Genomic DNA, 13,790 nt, shown 5'->3' with positions numbered 1-13,790 from the left:
TCAATTATATGTGAGCTGCCCATGGACAGGGTACAAAGATGAAACTAAATGTGCTACTGGAGCTTTCACAGTGCAGCCTTGTCAAAGTAAATGAAAGCTTTATTTTCTTCTCGGGTTTCATTCTCAACTGGTATTACTGCACTAAAGAAAGATGTGTGACTTTATTTCAACCCCAAAACAGCTTGAAAAAGTCAAAACGAGTTGAAACAGCCATCACTTTAGTTCACGCTCCTTGTATAGAGTGAACGTACGCTGCATCTATCATATATTTTGAATGCAACTTCATTGGTGATATTAAAATCTGCTGTAACACAGCGCCAGACAGTGATGGACCTTTTTTTGTTAATGCTGTCTGACGAAAACAATATGTCACCTTTGGCACAAAGCAGCATTATGTAAAACATATCAAAACATAGTGCATCTGCTAATCAAATCGTGTCTATGTGTCTAGAAGATGAACAATTCAGGAGGAGCATTGCTGTATTAACTTCAAAGGAGACGGGAGGACGGATCAGAAATAATGCTGCTGCCAGTTGAATCCGCAGTGTATAATTAACAGTCTGTTAACAATTTATGTTTTATCTCAGGACCAATTTTTAATGCCAGAAATGATCTCACACACAAGGGGAAATAAGATTTGAGATTTTTAGAGCATTGCCTTTGATTTTTTCACGCATTAATCTTTCAAACACATCACCATTCAGCTCATTTTTATTCATATGGCTTCAAATCATTGTTCATTTGATAAATGCTGCAGTCTTTCAAGGGAATTTAAAATGAACTTTTTATGTTACTGTTATCTATGCCTGATGACAAACAGGTAGCTGTCAGTGACACCTAGGGGTAAAAAGTTGAGCATTGCATGTTCATGATTAATACTCGAGGCCCAAACAAGCAAATATTGGTAGATTTTCTTTAAATACATCAATAAAATAAATGTAATAAGCAGATGTGAATGATTTCTGCCATGATGTGTGAATCATAGACTATGGGTTTAAAAACCTGTCATAAAGTACAAATTTTCTTTATAACAGTTACTTATGGCAGCTAGCCTCTAAATCATATGCAATTTATAGTCAGTCAGATGTTTTGACAGAGCTGAAATCCAACCATCTATTGATTTATCAGCTGGATGGATGTTTTTCAGGATCACAGTTGGGTTGGTGTATTTATTTTTGTAACTTATAGTTATTTGAATAACTAGAAGTTACAAAAATTAACAAAAATTAACAGTTCATTTCAATTACAGTCCTCTTAAACTCCAAGGGTTTTTCGGAGTTCCTGCTCTCAGATAACATGCCCAAAATGAATAGAGTATTTTTAGTAGTTTTGAGGTACACGGCTACATAAGCTATAGACAATCCCAGTCTCATTGAAGATTATGCATCACTGTCTCCTTTTGCTTGGTGTAATGCTAAATTTGGCGAAATTTAGAAAGACTAAAAATAAAGACATTTCCTGTTTATTTACTTTAGTTAATGACTGGGAAGGGCCTTTGAGTGCAGTTAAGTTACTGCTATGCTCAAGAAACTATTATGTTCAAGATTTGATCTTTCTGATCTCTTGTGATATTGTGCACTGTTGTCCTGGAATCAGTCATCATAAGATATAAGGCATACTGTGGTTATAAAGGGATAGGTATTGTCAACAACAGCACTCTATGGTGTTGCTCAAACTATGCTCAGCTGAATTTACTTGAAATGATTTCAGTTCAGGTTTAGTTCTATTCTGTTCAGTTCTGTAATGGAGATTTGTTTGTGGTCTATATCATTTGACTTATAAGTCCTGATTTACTAAATAGACGACATCCTGGGATTTCCATTGATATGTCCTGTCCTCTTTTAACTCCAAAGAGGAAGGAAATAACAAAAAACGTTCAATGGGAAGATTCATTTTTTCCTCAATTTTCAGAAGAAAAAAAATTATATATATATATATATATATCAACAAAAGTCATGTCAAGGCATTTTATATATTCTGCTAAGGGGCCAAAAGTGTGCCAAGAAAATATTTCTCACACCATTACACCACCACCATTCTGAATCCCTGATTTTAATTTCAATTACATTGTATTTATACAGCGCGACGGACCCCTTTCAGCAAGCACTTGGCGACAGTGGGAAGGAAAAATTCCCTTTTAACAGGAAGAAACCTCAGAAAAAATCCCGCTCAGGGAGGGGCAGTCATCTGCTACAACCAAGTTGGGTGCAATGGCAGAGAGATGGGTCAAAATCAAACTGTGGAAGAGAGCCAGAGATTACAAATAACTCTGGCTGATATACAGCAGGATGAATCCATGCTTTTATGCTGTATATGCCAAATGCTGACCATAGCATCCAGACAATCTCTGTTGTTCAGCTTCGGTGAGTCTGTGCAAATTGTAGCATCGGGTTTTCTGATCATAGCTGACAGGAATGGAACCAGTATGGCTTTTGTTGTAGCTCACCTGCTTTAAGGATGAGATGTCCCTATGCATAAAGCTACTTTTGGCTGCTGCCTTAATTACAAGGGGTCACCACAGTTAGTAGCTCTCCATGTTTGATTTGTCAGATTTTTATGCTGGATGCCTTTCTCCTCCTTCCCCAACCCCTTCAGGATCTCCTCTCAGGAGTTTTCACTTGTTAGGTAAATGTATAATGAGATGTTCTTCTGCAAACCAAGTGATTATTTGAGTTACTGTTGCCGTCTTATCAGCTTGAAGCAGTCTGGTCATTGATGCTCCCCAGATATTTTCTATATATTTTTTTTTTGACTATTCTGTGTAAACCTCAGACATTGGTTGTGAGGGAAAATACTTAGACCAGTCCATCTGGCACCAACAACCACTTTCAAAGTCACATAAACAACGTTTCTTCCCTGTCCTGATGCTTCATCAGGTTGTTTAACTTCACCGACCTGCTGCCATGTGATTGGCTGATTAGATATTTGCATCAACGTGTAGATGAACAGCTGTCCCCAATATATCCTAGTATATTAAACTTGTCATTTGAATTATATTGAATTGACAGTATACCTTTAAGAACGAATTCACCCACTCCCCCCCTCCCTCCTTTGTTATGACGTTTCCTCACTCCCGGCATGCTCACTGGAAGTCCAATTATTGCTAATGGCGGGTATTGTACGAAACATGCGTATTTTAAGCTATCGTCTGCTGACTGTGAAAGAGTAAATTTCATATAAATAGTTGCTTTGTGTCTCGAAGAACCTTGGAATATAAAAAAGGCTGAGGAGTCGAATAGAGCACCGAGGAGGACTTAGTAGTTCTTATCGTCATGCGGCAGCTCTCCGTTAACAACTGATACGAACTGAAACTGTGAGGAAGGCAGCGTGTGTTTGATTGAGAAATAGCTTCAGTGTTGGCAATGCTAGCTCACCTAACCGCCTGTCTCAGAGCCATAAGTCCAAAACTACTGCGGAAATAGCCAACTTAATGAGACGGAGGAAGTTTAGCTAGGACGGAAACTTAGCGTTCATTCATTCGACCGTTGGTAAATCACTTGTGAATCGGAAATGAAAGCGCTGACATTATTACTGTTGGTGTTGCTATTATTATTAACCGCTTATCAGGTTAAGTGTTCCTCCAAGCTCAATATTCCCAAAGTGTTGCTTCCGCTTGCCAGAAGTACAAGAATTAACTTCACACTGGAAACAACTGAAGGCTGCTACAGATGGTGAGTAGAAAAACCTAATGTTGTAAACCTCAACATCTGGCAATAAACCCATTCTGATTCTGATTCTGATGGTGAGTAGAAAAACTGGAAACTCGTAGCCGAAGGGGGTGTCGAGGTGTGTGGTGCATATGAGGCCACATGGCAATCTCTACTGTATGCACTGTGTGTACATTTGAGGCCATAATGAGGACCACAAAGAGGCTAAACTTTTTAGGTTTAACATGGCTTTCCAGTGTCATTTGTTAGTTTTTGAGTTAATCTTTTAATCCAAATTAAAGCTAATATAAGTTAACTGCTATATATAATCTTAGTTTCTCTTGATGTCAAAAGGTGACAGTGTTGTTGACTAAGGAGTTCATAGTGGGTGGTCCTGGTGGTTTACTAAGCTACATTGCAATTGTTTCTGATATATTACCCAAGTACATGAACAAAAAAAATAAATAAAATGTTAAAGCTTTGTAAAAGTATAATTTACAGTAGAGCAAAGCAGAATTTTATAACAACAGTACGTTATAAAATAACCAGGGAGTGTATACGACTTATCGCTGTCCTTGTTCTTCAGGTCCTCCACCAGACCAGAGGTCGCAAGCATCCAGGCTGTGGATGAGGACCACATCAGGGGTTGCTCCCGGAAAGCTGTTCTCCAGGCTCTTTCAACACAGCCGTCCCGACTGACCAGTATTATCCTAGCTGAAGATGTTGGTAAGAACAGCAGTAGCCTTAAATCAACTGCCATTGGAAATTGATGCAGATAGTCAGATTGTCAACCAGGCCGTCAGATTAAAGAATGTATTGTTATGGTTTAATAACTCTCCACACTGTTGCATAAAGATGTAGAGAAATGTTCATGATCATGCAGCTTCCATCAGGGGAAAAAAATTGCATGCTGTATAATTACAGTGTGCAATCCAGCTTAAAAAAGATGCTATTAAGTAGAAATGACAGCTTAAGGTGGAAATGAAGTACAACACTTAAGAGATATAGTCATGACAGGTGCAATGGCTGCAATTTTGCTTGTAATATTTAAATATTTTTGAAAACACCAGAAGTCTGAGGTGTATGTAGTCACTTTATTAGACCAGTGCAAGAACAAGCATGTGTCTCAAAAGACTGTTTTGGAAAATGGAGAACTAAGTGAGAGAAATGGGAACGTAATTAACCTCAGCGGCTCTGTTTTTAATTTGCAGTATGATGAAGACGTTCGTCTGATTCTCTTACTCTATTCCTGATCCAAGCAGACACATCTCCTTTCTAAGCCTGTCTGCAAAGAAGTATTTGTGCACTCTGCAGACACCACTGTGAATTTCTCTGAAAAAAACCTGGTAGATCAGCAGTTTCAGAAATACTCAGACAAGTCCATCTGGCAAAAACAACCATGCCACATTCAAAGTCACTTAAATCACCTTTCTTCCTCATTCTGATGCTCTGTTTGAATTTCAAACTGAGCACTAGATTGGGAAAATCAGCTATGTCAGAATAATAGGACTGAGTAATGATTGCAAAGTTATGTTGCCCCATGTTTAAAAATGGGCTTCACAGTTCCCCGTAGTTTAATTCAAATTAGATAACAGAACTCAAACAGCCTAGAAATTCTTGATATTTACAATGTGGTGGCATGTTGTCTAGGTTTTTTTTGTATTGACAGAGGGTTCTTTATCTCACTTTTTATGGGCTTACAACCGCACATTTTTGCGGTTTAATTTTTACAACTTCATTCTTATCAATGCCCCCCCTGGATCTCTTATTGTCTCTTTAGGGTTAGATCATTACTTTATAATCTATCCAAATAATATCTAATGGTTAGCTTCATACAAATCATTGTTGCACAACACATTTTCTCCATCCTTCCTTCTTTGCAGTTGTGAAATAAGCTGTCATCTGTTGCCTGAGACCCTGTGTCATTGCTGTGACATGGTTACCCTGCCACATACATCTGAAATGTTTCAAACAAAATAAATAAATCTATTTTTTCACAATAACTGAGCAGTTTTAGGTTTCTAAAAGCCTAATTTAATATAGCCTTTTCGCTCACTCTTTCATGCCCACTAACCAAAAAAGCCACAACATTTGACTTGACTGATAACTCTGCATACTACAAGGAATAAAGGAAGCTTTAGAGCTGCTGCTCTCCACTCTCATTTCCATACAGTCGCGATAAAATGTTTTAGTGAGGAAGTAGATTTCAAGCTTTGCATGTCAAATCAAATCTTGAAATGCATTTGATTCAATTTGGAGAAAACATCCCTACGTACTTAATAGTCTTGCCTTCTGTTTGCAGTTACAGGACAGGTGCTGCGTTGCGATGCTATTGTCGACATCATCAGTGAAATCCAGATAGTGTCCACCACCAGAGAGCTACATCTTGAGGATTCACCACTGGCACTCAGGATTCATGCACTGGACTCTGAAGGTGACATTAAAATGGCTTCTTATTGGAGAGTGCTATTCTAATTTTAGCCTATTGGTGTTATTGGTAAGGTAAATAGTTCCTCATATTGTATTATCACTCAGTTCTTAAGCTGTAAGGAGTCCACAGTGTTTATGTTGTGCTCTGAGTGTTCAGAGTAATGAGTGAGCTGGCTCAAGGTAGTGTTTTCTTTCCCCTTCAGGCTGCTGCTGTGAGGTGGCTTTTTGTTCTGTTCGACTGGTTCCATTTAGGCCTGGCACACTTAGTTTAATGAGCTGTAGCTACAGCCTGATTCTTTCTGATGGTGGCTCGAGGGTCTAGTGTTATGGGTGTTATGCAGTTTTTGTTTTTTACATTTATTTATTTTTGAAGTATACACCATCTAAGGAATCTAAAGGGTCTGTATGCATCTTGTAATGAGGTTCATTTTTGGTTTTCTTTCACCTATTTCACCTGCTTATTAAAGACAGACAATTGATTAGTAGTAGTTTGGAGACAATGATAGCGAGGCTAAGGCTAAGACTGCTTGGACCGTGTTCAAGGGAGGGATCAGTTTTAAGTTTTATTTAAATAGATAGAGGATATATTGAAAAAAGGATGTTATACATGGCGATGCCAGGCAAAAGGAAAAGACATGGACCACAAAGAAGATTCATGGATGCAGAGGAGGAGGGAATGCAGAGGGTTGGTGTCAAAGGAGAGGGTGCTAGGGACAGGGTGAGATGTAGGCAGATGATCAACTGTGGCAACCCCTAAAGGCAACAGCTAAAAGAAGAAGGAAAAAAATTAGATACAGCCACTAATGACTTTGGCCTTAAACCACAAGTTAGAATTTCATTGCAGATAATTCTCACCAAGTCTCACACAGCCATGTTTTATTTGGTGACTTAAATAAATATTTTGCTTTATTTCAGGAAACACCTTCAGCACCCTTGCAGGTCTAGTGTTTGACTGGACCTTAGTGAAAGATGTGAATGGATTCTCTGACTCTTACAATTCATTACGGTAGGTTTGCGTGTGTTATTACTTTAAGGCTGTCTTGAACTACGTGATTTATTGATGGTAAACTAAAAATAAAAAAAAGTTATCTAGCAAACTGACTGCTAGTGTAATCATAAACAGCTTATTGAACAATCCTGTTGGATTTCCCTGTGCGGTATTTTAATTTTATATTTTTACGTCCCGTAAAAACCCATTTATCTCGAGGTTAAATATAATACAGAAGGATCGCAGCTTACGGTGTAGCCTCATATGTAAACTATAGCAGCTATGGATAGAGGGGTATTGAAGAAGTACGTATGTTCTGCTGTTTAATAGTTGTTTGATAGTAAAGATTAAACACTTCTTATGGTATTAATCTCTTGATTTGGTGTTGGTGGTCCATTCTGCGCTGTGCCAAAAATGTAACTACACTGACTTGAGTAATGTATTTCTGATTTCTTTTCTGTGTTCAAGGGTACTTAAATTCTCAGAGTCCACATACACCCCTCCTGGATACATATCTGAAATGGAACGTGTTGGGAAACAGGGTGATATTATTTTAGTATCAGGCCTGAAAACGGGACATGCAAAGTTGAAGGCAAAAATACAAGAACCTCTTTATAAGGTAAGATGGTGCAAAGGACATTTTATTTGCTGTTGTCACCAGTAGAGAGTAGAAATATTTCCCTTTTATTGTTATAATGATATTGTTTGTTTATTTATTTATGTATTTATTATTGGACGGTAAAAAGAAGTCAGAGTTCTGGTAAAATTTGGCCCATTTTGAGTAATAACTTAGTTTGGAGACGAAGACATCTAAAAATAGCAAAATATTACATAGCAGCAGTACTTTAGGATGTCAAGGCTGCTGTGACAGTTAAATTGTGCTTCTGTCTTGTCAACATTTTTTTTTTTTTTTTTTTTTTTTTTTTTGTTGGTTGGTTGGTTGGTTGGTTGGTTGGTTTTTTTTGTTAAGATGGCATTTTGTTTTCATCTGATGCACTTGTATTCTGAATAAATGTCCAATTAAGTCCATATGTAACAAAGGAAAGTTATTTTTGGTAGTATAGAAAATCTGCGAAAATGGCTGTTGGGCACTTGTAGTTTGAATTCATATCAGCATTTATAAAACTGCAGTCCGTTTGATCTGGTTTGAAAAGGCGGGAAGCTGAAGCTGTGTTGTGTTGTGTAACCATGGTATCCATGCCACAGGATGTGGGTGCTGCAGAGGTAAGGCTGCTGATCTTAGAGAACATCCTGCTGAGCCCCGCACACGATATCTACTTGCTGGCCGGAACTTCGATCAGATACAGAGTCTTGAAGATAAGACAGGGAACGATAACAGGTCTGACTCTGTTTAATGAGGAGTGAAGTTCTTCATTCAATGTTTACTTAACTTGATGTACATTTCCTGAAGCTGTATGCAAAGACATTCAGTAGTACTACATGAGTTTGCATGAGTGTTGCTAATATATGAAGTGAAAATGTAGTCGAGTCATTGATGTCACAGATGAGAGGAGCAGCTCTGCATGGTACATAAATGCCAATCTTTCAGCTAATTTCTCTTTGTTTGTCTAGAGCTCTCTATGCCTTGTGATCAGTATGAGCTGCACCTTCAGAACAGTGTTGTTGGTACTAATGGAAACCCAGATGTTGCTGTGGCCAGTCTGGATCCAAGAACCTCCACTGTTACAGCAGTTCAGCTGGGACACATCAATGTGGTGCTGGATCATAAGAGTATCCTTCTGACCTATTGCACCTCTATTGAGCAGTTACTGTTCTGGTCTAGTGCTGTGCAAAAGTCTTGAGCACCTTTCATTTGTTGATATTTTACTAGGAAAATCGTTTATGAACGGAATGATTAAACATGTACAAACATAAATGGAAATGCAGTATATAAAACAAAAATAAAGTTGGTATAATTCTAGTGAGCTTGAAGATCAATATTTAGTATGATCAACTCTATTCTTCAACCCAGCCTGAATCTCTTTGGCAAGTGTTCTTGTAATTTAAGTAGTTAAATCAATAATAGTTCTCTAGGCTTCTTGAAGGACATCCAAAGCTCTTCTTTGGATGTTGGATTACTTTTCTTTTGTATTCTGTAAAGATGATCCCACTCTGCTTCAATAATATTGAAGTCTAAGCTCTGAGGAGGCCAATCCATGACTAATAGTGTTCCATTGTGTGCTATTTCTGTTTCAGTATGCTTTTACTGCATTGGCAGTGTGTTTGTGATCATTGTCAAGTTGAAAAATAAAGCCACTGCCTATCGCACACTTTCCAGATGGTGGATCAAAATCTGATGGCACTTTTCTGTGTTCATTTGTCCATCAAATTTGACAGGATCTCAAACATCACTGGCTGAAATGTAGGCACCACACCTGTTACAGTGGATTTTGGAGTATGTGTTGTTTTTGGAATTTTTCATATATTAAACTGAACAAATGCCATCAAATTGGTAGCAAAGTGCACACAGATGTATTATAAAATTGGTTTCTTTGCTAAACTGTCTGTGTAGACACAACATTGCTTCATCCATTGAGTTGGGTTCCTTTTTTATCCTTGAATTGATGTTAAGGGACTTCACAAAAATTTCCAAAGAAAAGATCTTCAGGAAGCCTGGAGAACTATTGCTCAAGATCACTTGAAAAACAGTTACAAGAAAGTCTGACTCTTTTGAAGCATAATATAAAGAACTGAGTGGTACCTCAAGACTTTTGCATAGTACTGTTTAATCTAATGTTTACTACAACATGTGTATTCTGTTATTTGTCAATTAACTGAAATGATTCAGTTTTGTTTTGTTTTTTTTCTTTATTAAGAGGAGTCTATCATTTAAATTTTCCTTAACAGTATCTTCTCAGGCCTTCGGATGCAAGGAGTGTCTCGCCTACCCAATAGCACCCTATATGTTGTTGAACCAGGCTATTTAGGTCTGTTTCTTTTTCTTCACTGAAAGTCTAATTTAAAAAAAAGTTGTGTGTGTTTTAGATTAAGTTGACCAATATTTTGTCTGCAATTTGTTTAGGTTTTAAAATTCACCCAGGAGATAGTTGGATTCTTGAAACTGGAAGAGTGTATGATATCCACATTGAAGTATTTGACAAATCTAGCAACAAAATTTACCTATCTGATGTAAGTGCTTCCATTAAATCATTTGCAGTGTACTAGTTGCAGATAAAAATCAATATATAGGCAGTGTTTTATAAATCTGTGTGTGGTTTATTTTTTTTATTTTGCAGAATGTCCATATTGACACTACTTTCCCTTTGGAGTATTTTGAAATCCTGGAGTCTTCTTTGAATGGATCATATCACCATGTCAGAGCACTCAAGGAAGGCCTGACACTTATTGATGCAACCTTAAAAGCTGTCGTGGATAAAGTAAGTTTAGATGCAGCTTTGACCCTGGATTTATTATTATTGCTACAACCTACTGACACGTTCTTCCGCTTCAGTCGAGAGGGCTCGATCATTTCCTGTGCTATCTGTTCTCTTTCAGAGTGGAAATGTCCATCCTCTCGCCAACCCAGTCCACAATGAACAGGATGTGGAAATCTATAACCCCATAGTTCTTAGTCCCAGTATTCTCACATTTCCATGGCAGCCCAAAGTTGGAGCTTATCAGTACACAATAAAGGTAATCATTCCTTATTTAAGTGACTTCTGTTATGGGGCAGGCAATTTAAACTTAACATCCTGTATAAATTGCTTTAGCATTTGCATTCCTTCATATTCTGTGAAACACCATAGATCAAGCTTTGTTACCACTAAGTCTAACTGTCAGATCCAAAAATTTGATGTCATTTTTATTTAAAAAAAAAAGAAAAAGAAAAAAAAAGACACCTGTTCTTTGGTGCTTTTCAGGCAACAGGAGGTAGTGGAAATTTCAGCTGGACTTCCTCAAATGCAGCTGTTGCCACAGTGACTGTGAAAGGGGTGATGACCACAGTTAGTGACATAGGCGTCAGTGTAATTTATGCTCATGATCTACGTAACCCACTACACTTTGGCCAAATGAAGGTAAGTAAACACAACACCGATTTTAAATGAGATATTTATATCTCATTGTATGAGATGTCATTGATTCTTCCAACTTTAACCTCATAGGACCTGGCGTCCACATATGTGGACATCACATTTTGGGTTGTCTAGAGCACAATACTAAATGGACTCGTTTTAAATTTGATAGAACAGTGGTAATGTATTGTCCTTGTAAGTGTATATCAGGTAAAAAGAAAATTCTTTGTTTTTACATTCATTAGGTCCCAATCAGCCCAAATAGCAAAGAGAAAATAAAAATGCATGCCATGAAAGAGTTTGGGTCTTAGGAGGTTAAGGGCAAAAGTGCATTAATCACTTTTCAGTAACACTCTTCACCGTGTCTTGGATCATGCTTTCTTCCAGGTGTATGTTGTTGAGCCTGTAGCAATGGACTTTGCTCCTTGCCCAGTAGAAGCCAGGTTGGGCCTCATACTGGATCTGCCTCTCAGGATTTTTGGTCTGCTTGAAGAGGGGGAAAAAGAGCGGGTCATGTTAAGTGACTGTTCCCATTTTGACCTGGTGGTTGAACAGGAGAACTATGGCATCTTTGAAATACTAGACGGTGAGTCCTGTTTGTCTGTCCGCCTCGACTGGACTGTGAAGATGCAGTAAATTAAAAAAAAGAAGATGCAAAAATGTAAGCAGTATGAGCTGGTTTAATAGTAATGCATAGTGTGGTTTTATTTCACTGTCCTTTTTAGATAGACGATTGGTAATGGCTACCAAACAAATGAGGCTCATTCTGTCGAGTGAGGGATTGATTATTATGTTTAGTGTCAATCCAATGTGGGCCCCACATTGCCTGCTTTTTTGGGGGGGGTGGACTACTGGTGGGTCTACTGGTGGCGCCCATTGTTGATTTCAAGTAGAAACAAACACTAGAATGAGAAGAAAACATTTTAGATTTCATCACAGTATTTATTATATTCTACATCTTTCCAAAAATCTTTAGTTTTCCGTTATGGAATTGTTTTACTTACAATTAAATGAATGTATAATTAAACCTTGTAGAGTGTGAGTTTTGTTTTTTTGTTTTTTTAATACATTGTCATATCAGATTATCATGTACTATGACTTTCTCCAACCCCATTTTTCCTGATTCACAGGGAGGCTAACTGCAGGCCAGGACCACTGCAGTGGAGTGAGAGCCAAAGCTTTGGCTCCTGGGTATACCGTGCTTAGTGTCAGCTACACTCACGGCAATGTTCATCTCAGTGCCAAGATCACCATTGCTGCCTATCTTCCTCTCAGAGTGAGTCTAAAGGTCATGTCCTTTTCAGGACTTGGCTCATCACGATGGATGAGGCATTTGTACATAATATCTTTTTCTTAAGGCTTCCAGGATTCATGTCCAATTACTGATTTCATTTTTGGGACATTTTTAGTTATGTTCTTTTTTTTGTGTGTGAGTGCGTGTATGTCTGAGATACACTGAAATACACAAATACTTATATATCTCAGTGTTTTCTACTGAATTGGATTCTGTTTGTGGCATTTTGGGTTGTGCAAGCAAACAAAGACACACCCATCTTCCTTTAATAAATGATACCATACATAAAGTGTGGCTGAGCTGCTATTTCAGTTGCTAAGTACCTTGTAGTAAATAAATAAATAATATATTAAGCTGGACTTTGAGGTGAAAGAAGAAAAGAAAATTGCAGTAAACTGCCAATAAGCATGGATCTTATAAGAAAACAGATTCACTGAAGCACATTCATGCAGATTAGTGAATGCAGACTAACCCTACAGAAATGCAACGATTGGCGAGTATTATATTTTACTTCTCATTGGTTTTCGTTGGGAATTTTAGTATTTCGTTATACACAGGGGACACAGGTGTTTGTGGTTTTTTGTTTGTTTTTTGTTGTTTGTTTTTTAAATACACAAACACTGTAAGACAAAGGAATAAAACTGACAGCTATTGCAGTACAGTGACTGGATGCAACAGTTTGACATGTCACATCTTCTCTGCTAAAATATTTAGTCATTTTTGTGAACAACATACATACTGTCGTTTTTTTGTGCACATTACAATCGAGCTGTCAGTAGCATACGGCGTTGTTTAATGCCTCACATGGCACTGATTTGTGTTTTTCAAAATACTGCAGACGTGTTTGTGGAGTTTCTTCGCTTGTTTTGCCCTAGCAGCTAAAGTTTGACCCAGTTTTATTTCTCTGCTGTGTAATGCCTTGTATTAACATTTCCATAGCCAAGTTCTTCTTAACAGTTGAATGTTATTCTGGCAGGCGATTGACCCTGTATCTGTTGCTGTGGTGACACTGGGATCATCAAAAGACATGCTGTTTGAGGGTGGGCCGCGGCCTTGGGTCTTAGAGCCCTCAAAGTTTTTCTGCAACTTGAGTGCTGAAGATGAGGCCAGCCTGAGTCTTACCCTGATTAGTCCCTTGTCTCACAACTATAATCAGCGTTTGGTCAGGGCAACCTGCAGAGCCCTGGGAGAGCAGGTAGGACCTTAAGTGTAATTGTATATCTTGTATTTACCATTCCCAACGCTAACTAAAATATTGTGTGTTTCTAAAATGAATATCGTGGTTTGAAGTCATAGCTAAAATCATAAATCGTATTCGTTTTATTGCCATTGCGATTAGCATAACTCAAGGGTGTCCTTAATAAATTACTTTGATTTTTTTTACAACCATTGTAAAAGTACAGCTGTTTATCTTTCAA

At 37.9% G+C, this 13,790-nt stretch overlaps 1 protein-coding gene across 2 annotated transcripts in view; it reads left to right on the top strand.

Annotated features, from left to right (window-relative positions):
- The first annotated feature begins 3,016 nt into the window (after positions 1-3,016).
- nup210 (nucleoporin 210) overlaps positions 3,017-13,790 on the top strand; it is a 32,766-nt gene continuing 21,992 nt past the window's right edge. For both annotated transcript variants that reach the window (XM_082519520.1, XM_082519519.1), the window contains exons 1-15: positions 3,017-3,671; positions 4,234-4,373; positions 5,950-6,081; positions 6,993-7,083; positions 7,534-7,684; positions 8,272-8,404; positions 8,638-8,796; positions 9,924-9,992; positions 10,088-10,194; positions 10,302-10,442; positions 10,561-10,698; positions 10,926-11,081; positions 11,466-11,664; positions 12,209-12,354; positions 13,349-13,567. In XM_082519520.1, the coding sequence (XP_082375646.1) occupies positions 3,511-3,671; positions 4,234-4,373; positions 5,950-6,081; positions 6,993-7,083; positions 7,534-7,684; positions 8,272-8,404; positions 8,638-8,796; positions 9,924-9,992; positions 10,088-10,194; positions 10,302-10,442; positions 10,561-10,698; positions 10,926-11,081; positions 11,466-11,664; positions 12,209-12,354; positions 13,349-13,567 (2,142 nt within the window). In that variant the 5' untranslated portion in view covers positions 3,017-3,510. The remainder of the gene's footprint in view (positions 3,672-4,233; positions 4,374-5,949; positions 6,082-6,992; positions 7,084-7,533; positions 7,685-8,271; positions 8,405-8,637; positions 8,797-9,923; positions 9,993-10,087; positions 10,195-10,301; positions 10,443-10,560; positions 10,699-10,925; positions 11,082-11,465; positions 11,665-12,208; positions 12,355-13,348; positions 13,568-13,790) is intronic.

This window comes from Aulonocara stuartgranti (genome assembly GCF_965226115.1).
Source record: "Aulonocara stuartgranti genome assembly, chromosome: 20".
NCBI lineage: Eukaryota > Metazoa > Chordata > Actinopteri > Cichliformes > Cichlidae > Aulonocara > Aulonocara stuartgranti.
The sequence above is the reverse complement of the archived record's forward strand: the minus strand, read 5'-3'. Positions and strand labels throughout refer to the sequence as shown.